This window comes from Carex rostrata, chromosome 29, assembly GCF_964058835.1.
Source record: "Carex rostrata chromosome 29, lpCarRost1.2, whole genome shotgun sequence".
NCBI classification, from domain to species: domain Eukaryota; kingdom Viridiplantae; phylum Streptophyta; class Magnoliopsida; order Poales; family Cyperaceae; genus Carex; species Carex rostrata.
In genome coordinates, this window is record NC_135946.1 from 2,499,768 (window position 1) to 2,518,735 (window position 18,968).

Genomic DNA, 18,968 nt, shown 5'->3' on the forward strand with positions numbered 1-18,968 from the left:
GGCTTTTCTTTAATATAATTTATATTAAGTAAGTAACATAAGTAAATGCTTTGATACTTTTAGAATATATGACTTAGTAACTTAAAAAATCATCTTTTCAAAATATACTTCAAAATAAATTAACTTTCATTAAAGCAAAACAAATATATTGATATAATAATTGTCACCCCATGACAAGTGGGGCCCACCTCCCTCCAACACTGGTATGGAATTCAGACAAAAACTAGCAACTCAGGATCTGTGTGACAGGAGGATCTTCGTCTCTTTGTTCTACCTAATTATGGGCCCATACGACAAGTGGCAAGGAATCTCTGCCTTAGATCCCCACCCTGATTTTGTGGTCGTTTCTTAGTTTTAAACTTCTGATAACATTGCTTTTAATCAATCTTTTATTCATAACTATTTATTCAAAATTTCCAATTATTGGTTTTAATTGATTAGCTAAAACCCAAAAAAAATCATTACCAACTCAATATTTCAAAATTCTAATGTTACTATTGATTTCTACAAAATTGAGAAGTTACCACATGAGTACTGTGGTTCTGCGCATTACTTGTGATTTTCTAGATCATGCGCAGAATTACAGTTTGTAAGTAGTAACATATTAATTTACAGAAATCAATAAATCAATAGTAAAAATAGAATTTTGAAATATTGAGGTGGTAAATAAAAATATTCCACACTGTGTACTGTTTACTATATATGAACTGGTAATATAATCAAGTAGCACATGTTTTATACTCTCAAGTTATCAGATAGAAATCAACGGCTCAAAAATGACTACAAACAAATCTAGTCAAGCACCTTCTCCACACGAAAAGGAACCTCTTAAAAATATTTATCCTTATCTATACAAATTAGATATTAATGACATCTTTTTATCCGTTTAACCAGACTGTACTGTATTCGAAAAGACGGATAGGTGTAAGATTTTTTTTCTCGTCAACTTATCATATATAGATAAGGATAAATATTTTTCATATCATAACGAGTATGAGTATGAAAATACTTCCATCTGACCCAGGAGCAGTGTACTTTCGAATGATGAGGGTCAAACACATATGGAGTCAATCATATACAAATTTTCGAACTATGAGTATAAATTATATAAAAAACTTATGCGGAGGATGAGAGTCAATTTTACCATACCATGACATTTTATGCTTAATTATATAAAAAAATTAACATAAAAAATTTAAAATTAAATGAGGACTAATTGATTCTCATTGGATCTTATTCGATCCGTCTCTAATTCGACCCGTATCATACCCATTGACACCCCTACTAGCAAGTCTTGTTTGCACTATTAAATTATAATGAGACGACCTCCACACAAAAGCACTAATGATTCTCTTACATCATTCAGAATTTGCTGTTGGTAGAGTACACATAATTTTTTAAGTGGAAAAAGTCTCCAATATTTTTTCTTTAAAGAAATGTTAATGATCTAATTCGAATCGGATTCTAGTAGAATTCAAAATGTAAATTCATTAAAATTTGACATAACTTACATGAGAAACCACTTATTCAATACAAATTTTATGATTGAAATACATATTCATATCCATTATTATAGCATATTTCGGACTAAATTTAAATTATGCATAAAACAAGTGAGTATAATTATTTTATACTATATAATTTCTTTTCAGAAAGAAATTATATATATGGGATTCATGTCTATTCCTTTTTCTTCAGTAAGAGAGCTAAAACAGGAAGTTTTAGCTTCTCCTTGAGGAGGTGATTTGCAACATGAGTGGCAAATCTTGAGAACAAGTCATCAACTATAGCGCTACTGAAATGGCTTGCAATCATCGGCTCTAAAACAGACCGTATGACCTTCGCGCAATTTGCACCGCTTTGGACATTGTCGAACACCACATTGTCGTCCAAATCGTGAAATGGATCAAGGTTTGATTCAAATGTATGGAAGTGGATAATATCAAAGAGCCCTTGTAAATTTACGATTGTCTCCACTTCTGCGGCAGAAGGCGCATAAAAAGGTAGATTGAAAGTGTCCAACTTTTCTTCTTCCACGAGTCCCTTCAAATGTAAAAAAATGCACAATGAAATACAAAAGTGAGACATCTTTAATTTTACATATATATGACAGAAATAATTAGTGAGTTGTATGTATCTCTCGCTATATAGCCCCTTGATCTTTGCGCTGGCCATAAGAGGTATATATATAGGAAGTAATTAATGTAGGGCTCCTTGAGATTGAAACAATTATTTTTTGATGCAACCATAGGTAGAACTCTGACATTGTGTTCCACTATAATAACTTTGGGTGCCATAAGATTCTATAATTTTATTCTCATTAATATTTGAAATTTCAAGATTCTAGAACAAGTTCAGTTGTGAAACAAATCTAATCCATCTATAACAAGCTAGAACAATTAATTGTTGAAGGATTTCTTTGAGTGGTTAATATTGAAAATTAATTGAGAATTCGAGATGTGCAACTTAATTGTCATTCATAACTTAAGAAAATTTATTGCACACTATAGGATTTCTGCTAATACCTCTCGGACCATTGAATCCAGTGACTCAGCAACTGATCCCCAGATTGTGCTCAGCTCTCCATCTAATATGTTCTCTTTATTCCTTCCCAGAAATGATAACACCATCTGACCACAAGGTACTAGCTCGTCAAAGCGGAGCTTGAGAAAATGCGAGAAGTCCCTATGGAACTGTTCCTGGTATAGTTTCACCACAAGAGGTGGGCTTGTTTTTCCAATGTATATGTTTCCTTTGTTTAGAGGCATTCCATTTCTTTTGTCCCCTATTTCTTTAGGCACCTATATATTTTATATACATAAAAAGTTGTTAAACTAGACAAGATAAAGTAAATCGTTTGAATACCATAGAGCTTAGTACGTAGTATGCATGATGGTGAAAAGACTTGAGTCAAATAATATGACCTTCAGAAATCATTCAGTGATATTATAATAAGACTTGAGTCAAATATATCACTCAATCATATAATAATTTAATTGTCAATATTGAAATTTAGTACAGTTTCAATGTAAATAATCTATAAGATTTAGATTTTCAAGGTTAATATTCTATAAGTTTCAATGTAAATATTCAAATTTAATTGTCAATATTCATTCAGTTATGTACCATAAGATTTAGATGCACTGCACAAAAATTATCTAAAATATTATACACATCTCATTATCTTGTTCCTAGTATTGAGCTTTTAAACTTTTAACTAAAAGTTCTGTCCAGAAAAGTACATGTACATATATACCTGAGAAATCCACATGAGCGAATATGAGGAATGGAAGAACTGAACACTCTGGCGAGGAAAAAGCCGTCCGTAGAAAGATCCGGGCAAGCCTGCAACAAAATGGGGAACACTAATGGAACCTTTCTCTGCCCTTACACTCTCCTCACCATTGTTGAGCGACTGAAAGATGTTGTTGAAATCATTATTGGGAAGGTCATTTAAGAAGAATAGCATCTCTGGCGGCTGCTGTCCCGACCTCAGACATTGATTGCTGATGATTTTTATCACTTTGGACAAAACAACAAGTGTGTTCGGCCCAGAAGAGCTGCCTAGATCAGCCACCACCATCTTCTCAGGAAGAAGATTTCTGTATATTTCTCCAATGGCTTCCTCGAGCATAGGCGTGATGGTTAGTATAGCCTTCTCCTGATAATTTAATAACACATGTTACATGATATATCCATAAACAATAACAAAATGAAAGAATGTTAATGCTGTTAATTAGAAAATGGGCACATTTAAGGCCACAAAAATGTTTCTTCTTTTTTATCTTCACATAGTATATGGCTAGGGTGAATGTATTAATTGGTCAATTAGTTAAATGGTTAGGGTGAATGTATTAGGGTTTTCTTGATAAATTAAATTATTTGTTTTTCTAGAGTTATGTTGGATTGTGCAATTTATGAACTTAATACTTATGTCATGTTTATTGGCATTTATGTTCTAGGGTACCTAAAGGGTTCCATGTAACCTCTAAGTTGAGATGTTGTCATTTGCAATTTGTATAATAGTAAAAAAGTAAGTGTGTAAGAAAAATATCGATTATAGAAGTTAAATTTCTAGCATAAACTGTTCTGCCTTGCACTAATAAAATATATTAAGTTTTTATTAAATACTAACAAATGTAACTTCTACCTGTATCTTGCTATTGGCAGCATAACTTGTTTCACCGCTGCCGCCAACCATGTAAAGAACTTTTTGAACATCCATTGGTCCGAGACTCGTCTTGTTTTTCTTGTTGTTCTGCTTCTTTAGTTGCAATGCATGTACATCTGTGCAAAGGTAGTATTTATATGCATATTTCAACATATGAGGTCATACAATAATACGTATGTAAGATGGTCGGTGTGAGAAGATTCTAGAAAACGAATTACCGCCAAATCACTAATTGAAAGTGACATAAGATATTAAATGGATGCAATGACATACACAAATGCTCTCACCTTTAACATTCGCCGCGCATTGTATCCGGACAAAACTGCGTTTATTTATTAAAAAATACACGCAAGATAATAAAAAAAAGAACAATTATATTATTCCCCCCATTCCATTCTCCCACCATCCCCCCACTCTATCTCTCTCCAAATTAGTTTTATCTCATTTCAATCCCGTTCACATTTCTCACAATATATGAGAAATTTTGCAAATCTAAAATCACGAACGTTTTCTACGTAATTTTCTCTTTTAAATAAGATCCATGATGACATACTTTCGGACAAGTCGTTACAGAAGTATTTATCCCTCATCGTGCAAGTATTTATACCTATATAGACATATGAAAGTATTACTATCAATTATTATAAGCATTTATACTGATATATGAAAGTATTAATATCAAGTATTATAAGTATTTATACTGACATATGAAAGTATTAATATCATGTATTTTAAGTATTTATACTGACATATGAAAGTATTAATATCAAGTATTATAAGTATTATATGCAAAAAAATACTTTCAAGTATAGATATAAATACTTGCACTATGAGAGATAAATACTTCTGTCACGACTTGCTCGAAAGTATGTCATCATGGATCTCATTTGAAAGAGAAAATTACGTAGAAAACATTCATGGTTTTAGATTCGCAAAATTTCTCATAGATTGTGAGAAATGTGGACGAGATTGAAATGAGATAAAAAAAAACCCACCTCTAAAAACGTGCATGGTCCCCCCATGTGATTTGAGATTCCCCCCACTCTCCATGAAAAAAACTTGCATGGTCCCCTAAATACTTTCGTTCTTAGAGATAAATACTTCTGTACGTAAGTATTAATACCTTATGAAAAAAAAATGACAGCTGGAGTTTTTTGACGTTTTGTGCGGGGTTAATTGCGGGGTGGGAGGTGCGGGGTTAATTATCAGCCTCCTAAAAAAAAAATGTCTACCTATCACCAATAAAAAATTTAAACGACCAATGTTGTAAAATTAAAATAAAGTTACAACAGAAATAAGTAAATAATAAGAGAGAGATAGAGATAGCAATAACAAAATTTTATTATCTTCTTTTGTGTATTCTATATGTATATCTTCTTTATTTACAAAGTATTTATTTATAAACTAGGAAGATACGTTACAATAATAAATGAGAAAATGAATACTCATAGTAGTGGGGTAGTGAGCAATGAATTGAGGATTAATATTAGGAGTTACAAAATGAACATCCACATAAATCCTATTTTATAACAATTTTCCTTGAATGTTCATCTTTCATTATACGCTGTTAATATGATACTTCAAAATCGATATTAACATGATACTTCATGATCATGTATTGCCTCAATAAAAACCTTATCATAATATATATATTTTTGTAATCTTTTTGACATTTTTTCATAAATAAATCTAAAAAAAATGACATATTAAATGACAAATAGCATTCCTTAAATGATTTCAATAAATAGAAATAAATGTAGACATGACAAATCAATGAATTCAAAAATTCCTTAAATAACATTAAAGAAATTAGGACATTTCACAAGGATGATATAATTTGCATGCGTAGAGTACGTGTCTAAATAAATTTAGACTTCTACACATAAAATAACCTAAAAAATATGCATATAATCAGAATATTTGATTGGAGGGCTGTTATATTTAATCCGAAATTGTATGTTAAATGGCTAACAATTTTGAATGCTAGCTAATTATAGATATAATAAAAAATAAAAATCATACACGAATCTTAAAAACAAATTGTGTACAAAATTTCTTGTATAAACTGTGTATATAATAACCTTAATTATTATACATAGTTACTATTGCCAGATATAAACAAAAGCATTAATGATTCTCTTACATAATCTAGAATTTGCTTTCAGTAGAGTACACAGGATTCTTTTAAGTGAAAAAAATAATTGTGGTGAATTTGGTAAAACAAAATAACAACTATCCAAAAATTAGAATCACCGTGAATGGTTTAAATTCATTATTTGAAACTGATTTGATAAATTCTTGGATTAGTGATATTCATGAAATTGTACCTTCGATAATTTCACAGATGTTGTCCTTCTCACAGATCCAATAAAAGCATCAATTTTTTGTTAATGGTCTTTAAATCAAATCGAATTCTAATATAATTCAAAATGTAATTCATTAAAAATGTTACAAAATTTATATAAGAATCTACGAACTGTCAAATTATTAGAAAAATATAAACACAACACTCCCAAGAAACTCCCTTCTCTCTTATGTTTTATTTCATTCAAGAGAAAGATTACAAAAATTTTATTTTAGGATACTCCATAGAGATGGGCAGTAGCCTCTCATATAGCCTTTCTAGTTATTTCATTCCTTAATCTAGAATTGTCTAAATAATACATTAATTGTCAAGATATTACATTTATTGGAAACTTAAATATTCCGATGTTTTTTTCGCTGATCCTCTTCTGATCTTTTGTGATCTTCTTTGGCTCATGCTAAGTAATTGGTGACCAATAGCATGCCCCTTGTCCCTGTCTCCTCTCCAATAATTTGTACCCTTGACTACTACAGTACTACTACAAGTCTTTGATAAATTAAAGCTATTTTGTTCTTTACTTCTATTTCCGAAATCAAAATGATAATGTATATACGGTCCGAAATGACGCTTGATATTCTTTGCCAACTGAGAGAGCTGCATTTGTTCTTGTTTTTTTGGTTGGATTAGTCTATTTTAGTGTGGTATTTGGTGTGGCATTCTTTTGTTCGTTAATTTTGTTGGGTAATTTCTCAATTTTGTTGGGTCCAAATATTTTAAAAATGTATTGGTCATTTAATATAATTAATTGATCGAATAGTCAAGAATAATTATGTCATAAACAAATTTTAATAAATATGTTTAAAAATTTAGAGATTTTAAGGTGTCTGATCTTCAATGAATATAAGGCCTATAACAATGCCTTGTATTTTACAAAATAGATTTCCTAAGAAAACAAATAGGGAACAATCAGGTTACAATAAAACTTCATATGGATCATGTTCCACAAAATCTGGTGACCTAATAAAGGCCTGTTGGGCTGGGTCATCTGCCCACTAAAGCGATAATCAAACATATTTTTTTCATTATCAAATTTGATATGAAATCTATCTATAAATTGTAAAAACATGTCTACAATTTTTATTTTTTTATTTTAAACAAATATTATGTTTAAAAAAATATTAAATGATTGGGCTCAGACAACGAACTTAATCCAGTTCATATATATTAAAATCAAAATAAAAGAAAGTGAAATTTTTCGACATTCAAATGCAACTCAAATCTATTTTTCTTATGGTAATTTTTTGAAAGTGTTAAAACGAATGGTTGACATGTATTGCACTAAAAATTAAAAAAAAAGTATACGTGGACAGGGTTTTATATGTTTTCGTATATAATATATAACATGTCACCTATACCACACTATTAGAATTTTTGCTTTTTCCATGCTTCCAAAAATAACTACTTCCAAAAATGGCTATTTCTAAGGACTTACTCTTGAAAAAAGTCCAAAAATCGCCATTTCCAAGTGCTACCCTTGAAAAAATTACCGTTGATAATACCCTCCCTAGAAATAGTCAGTATTTCCAAGGGGACCGTTGGAAATACTCTTTTCTGACTTTTTCCAAGGGACTGCTCTTGAAAAAAGTGCCGTTGGAAATACTTTCAAACTTGACCTCTGTCTGGATTATTTCCAACGGGAGCATTAGTGGGGCCCACCTTAGTTTTTTCCAAGGGGATCAAACGAGGGACCTACCAGATTATTTCCAAGAAAAGTGAATGTGGGTCCCACCTGTTTATTTCCAAGAGCAATGTACATGGGACCCACTTGAGTATTTCCAAGGGCTAATATTTGCATGGGAAGATAATTTTTATTATTCTATTGATTAACCATGGTAATGACAAGCCTAAATGACATCATATAAGCATGCCCTTATTCTACAATCCTTTCTATAGCAACTCAATACTGACCCATTTACATTCCCTAATTCTTATTTAGCCAAATCAACAAACACATTGAAATATAGAGAATAAACATTTAATTAACATTAATATATTGACATAGTATCATAAAAATACATTGTTCCAAAATACCAAAACATAAAAGTGCTAAATAAAACTTCTATATATACTCAAGATATGCCCTAATTAAAGACAACTAGCAAAATAATATTTACAATTGACTAAATTGCAAAAATGTTTTTACGAGAACAATGCAGTCATTCTTCCTTTTATCTTGCCATGCTGTTCTCACTGCAAAAATGAAAAAGTGAGTTAGTTTGTTTTGGAGAACATAGTATTGTTGATTGTTGGATATTTGGATTTTTCAAGCATTGTTGTTTCAATCCTATACCAAAAAGTACAAGTATATAAACACTTGATACAAATTTTGAATTTTACGAATTATAAACAAAAAAAATGTTAGACTGACTAATATATATATATTATGCATTTACAAATCAACTCATTGATTCTAAGGGTCACTAAGATGTCAGCTAGAAACTAGGTATTCTAAATACAGCTTTAATTGTTAGGAAAACCCCACTGGAAATTACTAAAGTCAATCTTACAAAAAATGGAATAGATAATAAAACCAGTTCCAACAACCATGAGATGAGGATACTTCTTCATTTAACTATCAAAATTATAAAAACTCATATAGTAATATATCCGGTATAACACTATAATATATCAAATATCTACAAAAATATTAAATAGTAATATTTAGATTCCAATATATTATACCCTTGACTTCCTCTCTCTCTGAGTTCCCCATCTCCGGCTCCAAACACGTCAAACTCACATATTTATCTCCGGTTGAGTGTTGACTTGAGATAATTAAAATCATATTTTCCTCGCGGCTTCCTTATTTTTTCATTTTTTTTTTATTTCTTGTTCTCTCTCTCTCTCTTCTCGCGACATGCTCAAAACAGAGAAGAGGTGAAGAAAGCAAAGAGAGAAGGGGAGAAAGCAAGAGAAGCCTGAGAAAAGAATACACTTAGGATTTGTGATAAGACAATCCTGCAAAGCCACTATTAATAACACTATATTATAACACTACAGTAGTAACTACTTTGTACAGCGGAATATTCTTTTATAATAACTAATCTGTATATGTTAGCTTTTTGCTGAAGAAGTTAGTTGGTTTGAGATCAAACTCAGTTGTACCAGCACTCTTTAGTTTTTTACCAGATGAATTGGACAATTAATCGGCAACGTACTTACTACTGAAAATTAACCAAAAAAAAAAAAAACAATATAAATTATTTTGAGACAATTATACATGCTGTCCATGTTGGTGAGGCTGTTATTTAAGATATTGAGATCTGAGCTGTACATTTGTCTGTGATAATTAGACAAATGTACAGTGATTTTGTACAATCAATATCTTAAATAACCGCCTCACAGACAAATGTACAGTGATTTTGTACCAAATTTATAAAATCAATATCTCTCTGCTTCAATTATTTTTTCGCTCCATTGAAACGTCTAATTATAACACCTCACAGACAAATGTACTGCTTCAATTATACATACAAACAAAAATTATCACGTGACTGTTTTCCAGACAGATACAAACAAAACAGGTGAAAACCGACTGGACCTTTCCAGTCGCAAGTTTTATTTTTTATACATTTTTAATTTACACCCAAAAAGAAAATCTAGTACAGAATTATATAGCATCCTTTAATTTCTCAAAATTTGTGTTTCTTGCATATATTGTAGTTTATTATGACAAATTTAATTTATTAAATACCAACAATATGAATATACACAAACTAAAAGTGTGATAATCAATTAAAATCAATACTTCTCACAGACACAACCAGGTGCGGAGCCAGACTTTCGAATTATGAGGATCAAAAATATATGGGAGTCAATCATATATAATTTTTCTATGAAGAATGGAGATCAATTCTATAATATCAAGCTATTTTAGTCTAAATTATATAGAAAATCATATCTAAATACAATTTTTTTTTAAAAACATGAAGGTCAATTGATCCCTATTTCCTCTTAGTCCCTCCGCCTCTGAACACAACATATATTTAGTGACGAACTCACACGAGAATTCGCATCCTATGAGATATCTCAAATATGTTATGCACAAATATCAAAGCACAAATAATACTGCCTCTACGCCATTCCGAATAGGCACCTTACAGTTTGGTCCCGTCAAACATAAAATAAATGAACAAGGAGAGAGGACCACAAACATAATAAAAAAAAATAGAATAAGGAAAAACCAATATGACTATACAAATTAGAAAATGACATTTCATTATTTCCAATAGACAATTTTTTTGAAAGAGGTTCCGTACTGGAAAACTGATGCATGGGACTTCAAAAATATCGTTCCATTCCGGTTCAACATCGATAAGAATTAATTTACAATGATTGTGTGTAATACATGGAACATGGAAATGGGACCACAAAATACTAAAAAAGAACAAAAAAAAGGGAGAATTTTATGTATCCCCTCAAAAGTTTGAATATTACGTATTTCCCCTTCCAAAATCAGTAATTACATATTTCCCCTTTATAATTGTTAAAACTCACATATTTATCCAAAATATTACTATACTATAACAAATATACCCAAACAAATATACCCAATAACATTAAAATAATGATATTTAAAATTCTAAAATTCACTTATGTACCATAATACCCTCTTCTCTTCCTTTCTTTCTTTTCTTTCTCTCTTTCATTTCATCTGAGTGCTTGCTCCAGTAGGTAAGGGAGCTGAGATGCTTAGTATGCTTTGAGTGCTTGCTCCGTCTGAGATGCTTTCTCTATTTCTTTTCTCCCAAAAATGAATCACGAACCCTTCGCTCTTTAAGATGCTAAGGGAGCTGAGACCTTTGGCTCTACCAATTAGGAACCTGATATACAAACCAAAAATCACTCTGACTTAATGCTTTTTCTGGATTTCTTGTTGTGATAATGATTCTAGATCGTACGAGTTATTTCTAAAAAATATAACCACACTAGATCTCTTTATAGATCTTATCAAACAACTAGGTATAATATCATTTACTGTTTTTAGTCTTTCTTAGTAGCGAGAGTGATTTTAGCTTGCTTCTGATGTACATATTAATTTCCCCGTCTGATTTAATTGGAGAGGATACTTAAATTCACCCACTGCAGAACTATCTCTCTGATATCGTTTGTTATCATCCTCTGATTTAAGTTGGTTGATCATCTTGCTAACATAGGTAGAGGAGAAGGGATTGATTATACCGGTTTCACTTTTCCTACTTTCAGAACATATACTGGTACTAGATGTTGTAATAGGAAAACTGAGTTTGGTCAAATACTGATAAATTGGTGCTGTGTAATAGGAAAATATGAGTAGGATCAATTCTGATAATATATGCTGTAATAGGAAATCTGAGTTTGACCAATGAATGTTGCTTACCGGCTTGGTTGTTGCAAAAAAATTATAATAATAAAACATCCAAAGATTACGATCAATTCTGTGCAATATTCCTAGTCATCATTCATTTTTTTTCTAGTTCACTTCAGGATAACAAAAGGTCACGATTATGAATCTCTATCTTCGGGTGAATCCTCAATTCGGTTCTCCTGGAGATGTAGACACCAGTTCACAGCGGGGTATATTGTTTTGACTTTTAATTGTGGGAAAATTGGTTATTTGCCACTATAAAATCTTCAAATTGTAAAAATGTCATTCCAAAATTTGAAATTGTAAAAATGCCACTCTAAACTTCATTAATTTGTAATTTTGCCACTCTAAATAATTAATGACTAAAATACCTTCCCTTCTTCTTCTTCTCTTCTTCTCCTGTCTCCTCTTCTTCTCCTGCCATGGCGAAAGGCACTGTCATGCGTTAGAGAAACAACTAATAGAACTAATATATCAAGTAAAACACTACTTTTAATTCTTTTGTTGGAATTGAAAACGTAAATATTATCGGACCCATATTCATTAAAATGAGGAAAAGCCCTGATACTTTATCGGTCGCATATTCATTAAAATGAAAATGGATCAATTTTATCGGACCCATATTCATTTTAATCGAAAACGTAAACAAAGACCAAAGCCCTGATGCTTCATATACAAAGGTTGAAAGGCCAGTTTATATCTTTGGGTATTAATGCAGTGTTATTAGCTGTTCCTTTGTGTATCGTATCTTTTCTATCATTAAACAAATTGAACGCATGACAGCTGTTCCTTTCGCCATGGTAGGAAAAGAAGAGGAGGCTGGAGAAGAAGAAGAGGAGAAGGAGGGTATTTTAGTGATTAATTATTTGGAGTGGCAAAATTACAAATTAATGAAGTTTGGAGTGACATTTTTACAATTTCAAATTTCGAAATGTCATTTTTACAATTTGAAGGTTTTGGAGTGGCAAATAACAAATTTTCCCTTTAATTGTTGTCAATAAGTAACGTCTAAGAGACCAATAGAGACCAAGAAGAAAGGTAAAATGGGAAATAATATAAAAGTTATGTTAAAAATGATGAATTGGATAAATATGTGAGTTTTTAGAATTTTAAGGGGAAATATGTAATTACTGATTTTGGAGGGGAAAATACATAATATTCAAACTTTTGAGGGGGATACATGAAATTCCCCCAAAAAAATGAGGAAAAGAAATTAGAAAATGACATTTAGACAAATTTTTGTTGGACAACCACAGATAGTCTCCATTAAAATAAGGAAAAGCCATGACTAAGCATGGACCCACTAATGAAATATACAAACAAAAACAGAGGCCAACATTAGTCACCTCAAAATAAAAAAAAAAAAAAAATCACTAGTCTATTTTATGTCTTTTATTTTATGTGAATGAAATTGACAAAAGATGCAATTTAGACAACCAAAAGAAACTTGGTCACGGAATCTAAGCTTAGATTTTATAAGAGTAGAACTAGGGTGTTCTAAAAACTTGGTGAACTCAAGTCTAGAATCAATCAAATCGGTTTCAAATAACAAATTCGAATGGTTGAAATCCGCCTACCTTACGAGTGATACGTCTACATGTGAAAATTTTAAACATTCAAATTAATTTAGTATAAAGTCAAGCGGTTAAAATTAGAAGGTTAATAAATTAATTTTAATGCATTCATTTTTTGAACTTTTTTGACCACTTGACTCTATTCAAAATTAATTAAAAAAATTAAAAAAATTTACATGCAAAATCATTGTCTGAGACCGATTCGATGGGTTTTAGACTTGAGTTCACCAAGAGGCTTAATTTAGTAAATGAGAAAATAAAGAGTGAATATACTAATTTGAACAACCAAATTGAGTTAAGATTTTAACAAAGCAATTTTGACTTAATTTAGTACTGTTGTTTTAATTTTAACGAATCATATGTAGTGTTGTTTTAATTTTATAGTCTGTGTTATATGAAATCAAAATCTGCTTTGTTAAAATATTTACCCTCCAAATTCTTAATATAAAAAAGTGCTATACCTTTTTACATGATTTAAATTAGAAAATGAAAACACAATTTAAGATTTAATATGCCACAGAAAATCAGAGTGAATAAGAATAATCACTGAGAGAAGTAGAAGACAATTGGTAGCTAACGAAGTAGTACCAAGTCTTCCTAGGATCACTTGTATAAAAATAATTATGAACCAATCATCAAAACATACAAAAATTTGTACAGATTGTGGGGCCCTTCTAAACATGGCAACTTAAAGTAGCACAAGCATGGGCTTTTCTTTAATATAATTTATATTAAGTAAGTAACATAAGTAAATGCTTTGATACTTTTAGAATATATGACTTAGTAACTTAAAAAATCATCTTTTCAAAATATACTTCAAAATAAATTAACTTTCATTAAAGCAAAACAAATATATTGATATAATAATTGTCACCCCATGACAAGTGGGGCCCACCTCCCTCCAACACTGGTATGGAATTCAGACAAAAACTAGCAACTCAGGATCTGTGTGACAGGAGGATCTTCGTCTCTTTGTTCTACCTAATTATGGGCCCATACGACAAGTGGCAAGGAATCTCTGCCTTAGATCCCCACCCTGATTTTGTGGTCGTTTCTTAGTTTTAAACTTCTGATAACATTGCTTTTAATCAATCTTTTATTCATAACTATTTATTCAAAATTTCCAATTATTGGTTTTAATTGATTAGCTAAAACCCAAAAAAAATCATTACCAACTCAATATTTCAAAATTCTAATGTTACTATTGATTTCTACAAAATTGAGAAGTTACCACATGAGTACTGTGGTTCTGCGCATTACTTGTGATTTTCTAGATCATGCGCAGAATTACAGTTTGTAAGTAGTAACATATTAATTTACAGAAATCAATAAATCAATAGTAAAAATAGAATTTTGAAATATTGAGGTGGTAAATAAAAATATTCCACACTGTGTACTGTTTACTATATATGAACTGGTAATATAATCAAGTAGCACATGTTTTATACTCTCAAGTTATCAGATAGAAATCAACGGCTCAAAAATGACTACAAACAAATCTAGTCAAGCACCTTCTCCACACGAAAAGGAACCTCTTAAAAATATTTATCCTTATCTATACAAATTAGATATTAATGACATCTTTTTATCCGTTTAACCAGACTGTACTGTATTCGAAAAGACGGATAGGTGTAAGATTTTTTTTCTCGTCAACTTATCATATATAGATAAGGATAAATATTTTTCATATCATAACGAGTATGAGTATGAAAATACTTCCATCTGACCCAGGAGCAGTGTACTTTCGAATGATGAGGGTCAAACACATATGGAGTCAATCATATACAAATTTTCGAACTATGAGTATAAATTATATAAAAAACTTATGCGGAGGATGAGAGTCAATTTTACCATACCATGACATTTTATGCTTAATTATATAAAAAAATTAACATAAAAAATTTAAAATTAAATGAGGACTAATTGATTCTCATTGGATCTTATTCGATCCGTCTCTAATTCGACCCGTATCATACCCATTGACACCCCTACTAGCAAGTCTTGTTTGCACTATTAAATTATAATGAGACGACCTCCACACAAAAGCACTAATGATTCTCTTACATCATTCAGAATTTGCTGTTGGTAGAGTACACATAATTTTTTAAGTGGAAAAAGTCTCCAATATTTTTTCTTTAAAGAAATGTTAATGATCTAATTCGAATCGGATTCTAGTAGAATTCAAAATGTAAATTCATTAAAATTTGACATAACTTACATGAGAAAGCACATATTCAATACAAATTTTATGATTGAAATACAGATTCATATCCATTATTATAGCATATTTCGGACTAAATTTAAATTATGCATAACACAAATGACTATAATTATTTTATACTATATAATTTCTTTTCAGAAAGAAATTATATATATGAGATTTATGTCTATTCTTTTTTCTTCAATAAGAGAGCTAAAACAGGAAGTTTTAGCTTCTCCTTGAGGAGGTGATTTGCAACATGAGTGGCAAATCTTGAGAACAAGTCATCGACTATAGCGCTACCGAAATGGCTTGCAATCATCGGCTCTAAAACAGACCGTATGACCTTGGCGCAATTTGCACCGCTTTGGACATTGTCGAACACCACATTGTCGTCCAAATCGTGAAATGGATCAAGGTTTGATTCAAATGTATGAAAGTGGATGATATCAAAGAGTCCTTGTAAATTTACGATTGCCTCCACTTCTGCGGCAGAAGGCGCATAAAAAGGTAGATTGAAAGTGTCCAACTTTTCTTCTTCCACGAGTCCCTTCAAATGTAAAGAAATGCACAATGAAATACAAAAGTGAGACATCTTTAATTTTATATATATATGACAGAAATAATAAGTGAGTTGTATGTATCTCTCGCTATATAGCCCCTTGATCTTTGCTCTGGCCATAAGAGGTATAGGAAGTAAATAATGTAAGGCTCCTTGAGATTGAAACAATTATTTTTTGATGCAACCATATATAGGTATAACTCTTACATTGTGTTCCACTATATAATAAGTTTGGGTTCCATAAGATTCTATAATTTTATTCTCATTAATATTTCAATTTCAAGATTCTAGAACAAGTTCAGTTGTGAAACAAATCTAATTCATCTATAACAAGCTAGAACAATTAATTGTTGAAAGATTTGTTTGAGTGGTTAATATTGAAAATTAATTGAGAATTCGAGATGTGCAACTTATTGTCATTCATGACTTCTTAAGAAAATTTATTGCACACCATAGGATTTCTGCTAATACCTCTCGGACCATTGAATCCAGTGACTCAGCAACTGATCCCCAGATTGTGCTCAGCTCTCCATCTAATATGTTCTCTTTATTCCTTCCCAGAAATGATAACACCATCTGACCACAAGGTACTAGCTCGTCAAAGCGGAGCTTGAGAAAATGCGAGAAGTCCCTATGGAACTGTTCCTGGTATAGTTTCACCACAAGAGGTGGGCTTGTTTTTCCAATGTATATGTTTCCTTTGTTTAGAGGCATTCCATTTCTTTTGTCCCCTATTTCTTTAGGCACCTATATATTTTATATACATAAAAAGTTGTTAAACTAGACAAGATAAAGTAAATCGTTTGAATACCATAGAGCTTAGTACGTAGTATTCATGATGGTGAAAAGACTTGAGTCAAATAATATGACCTTCAGAAATCATTCAGTGATATTATAATAAGACTTGAGTCAAATATATCACTCAATCATATAATAATTTAATTGTCAATATTGAAATTTAGTACAGTTTCAATGTAAATAATCTATAAGATTTAGATTTTCAAGGTTAATATTCTATAAGTTTCAATGTAAATATTCAAATTTAATTGTCAATATTCATTCAGTTATGTACCATAAGATTTAGATGCACCATAAATTAGATGTACTGCACAAAAATTATCTAAAATATTGTACACATCTAATTATCTTTTTCCTAGTATTGAGCTTTTAAACTGTTAACTAAAAGTTCTGTTCGAAAAAGTATATCCACTTACCTGAGAAATCCACATGAGTGAATATGAGGAATGGAAGAACTGAACACTCTGGCGAGGAAAAAGCCGCCCGTAGAAAGATCCGGGCAAGCCCGCAACAAAATGGGGAACACTAATGGAACCTTTCTCTGCCCTTACACTCTCCTCACCATGGTCGAGCGACTGAAAGATGTTGTTGAAATCATTATTGGGAAGGTCATTTAAGAAGAATAGCATCTCTGGCGGCTGCTGTCCCGACCTCAGACATTGATTGCCGATGATTTTTATCACTTTGGACAAAACAACAAGTGTGTTCGGGCCAGAAGAGCTGCCTAGATCAGCCACCACCATCTTCTCAGGAAGAAGATTTCTGTATATTTCTCCAATGGCTTCCTCGAGCATAGGCGTGATGGTTAGTATAGCCTTCTCCTGATAATTTAATAACATGCACATGTTACATGATATATCCATAAACAATAACAAAATGAAAGAATGTTAATGCTGTTAATTAGAAAATGGGCACATTTAAGGCCACAAAAATGTTTCTTCTTTTTTATCTTCACATAGTATATGGTTAGGGTGAATGTATTAATTGGTCAATTAGTTAAATGGTTAGGGTGAATGTATTAGGGTTTTCTAGATAAATTAAATTTTTAGTTTTTCTAGAGTTATGCTGGATTGTGCAATTTATGAACTTAATATTTATGTCATGTTTATTGGCATTTATGTTCTAGGGTACCTAAAGGATTCCATGTAACCTCTAAGTTGAAATGTTGTCATTTGCAATTTGTATAATAGTAAAAAAGTAAGTGCGTTAGAAAATATCGATTATAGAAGTTAAATTTCTAGCATAAACTGTTCTGTCTTGCACTAATAAAATATATTAAGTTTTTATTAAATACTAACAAATGTAACTTCTACCTGTATCTTGCTATTGGCAGCATAACTTGTTTCACCGCTGCCGCCAACCATGTAAAGAACTTTTTGAACATCCATTGCTCCGAGACTCCTCTTGTTTTTCTTGTTGTTCTGCTTCTTTAGTTGCAATGCATGTACATCTGTGCAAAGGTAGTATTTATATGCATATTTCAACATATGTAGTCATAAAATAATACGTATATATGTAAGATGGTCTCGGTGTGCGAAGATTCTAGAAAACGAATATGGTGAGGTTACCGCCAAATCACTAGTTGAAGGTGACATTAGATTAAATTAATGGATGCAATGACATACACAAATGCTCTCACATTTAACATGCGCCGTTGTATCCGGACAAAACTGCGCATATTTATTCAAAAATACACGCAAGATAATAGAAAAACAAAAACAGTGATTTTGAAAAATTCTAAAAAAATAGTAAACAATTGCCAAAAAATATAAAATTTGATCTCCAAGCACAATTTAATATGGATATCAACTTGAACGATTCGAATCGACGTTTTGAACTTTAAAACTAGAGATATGAACACAAACTAAAACACCAACTTTAATTTGCAAAATATGGTAGCCTTACTCTAGATATATATATATATATATATAGAGTAAGGCTACGCTACTTC

At 31.2% G+C, this 18,968-nt stretch overlaps 2 protein-coding genes and 1 long non-coding RNA gene across 3 annotated transcripts; all 3 read right to left on the reverse strand.

Annotated features, from left to right (window-relative positions):
* Window positions 1-1,473: 1,473 nt before the first annotated feature.
* On the reverse strand, window positions 1,474-4,304 carry LOC144546543 (anthranilate O-methyltransferase 3-like). Its single transcript, XM_078295088.1, has 4 exons — window positions 4,151-4,304; window positions 3,257-3,661; window positions 2,526-2,801; window positions 1,474-2,043 (listed from the first exon to the last, which is right to left on the reverse strand). The coding sequence occupies exons 1-4, from the start codon at window positions 4,223-4,225 to the stop codon at window positions 1,681-1,683; spliced, it is 1,119 nt and encodes a 372-aa protein (XP_078151214.1). The 5' UTR covers window positions 4,226-4,304; the 3' UTR covers window positions 1,474-1,680.
* A 4,193-nt stretch (window positions 4,305-8,497) lies between these two features.
* LOC144546541 (uncharacterized) lies at window positions 8,498-9,462 on the reverse strand. Its single transcript, XR_013508825.1, has 2 exons — window positions 9,219-9,462; window positions 8,498-8,726 (listed from the first exon to the last, which is right to left on the reverse strand). It is a non-coding gene; the product is annotated as an uncharacterized LOC144546541 (long non-coding RNA).
* A 6,226-nt stretch (window positions 9,463-15,688) lies between these two features.
* LOC144546512 (anthranilate O-methyltransferase 3-like) lies at window positions 15,689-18,482 on the reverse strand. The gene is made up of 4 exons (XM_078295060.1): window positions 18,331-18,482; window positions 17,434-17,838; window positions 16,691-16,966; window positions 15,689-16,207 (listed from the first exon to the last, which is right to left on the reverse strand). The coding sequence occupies exons 1-4, from the start codon at window positions 18,403-18,405 to the stop codon at window positions 15,845-15,847; spliced, it is 1,119 nt and encodes a 372-aa protein (XP_078151186.1). The 5' UTR covers window positions 18,406-18,482; the 3' UTR covers window positions 15,689-15,844.
* Window positions 18,483-18,968: the final 486 nt, after the last annotated feature.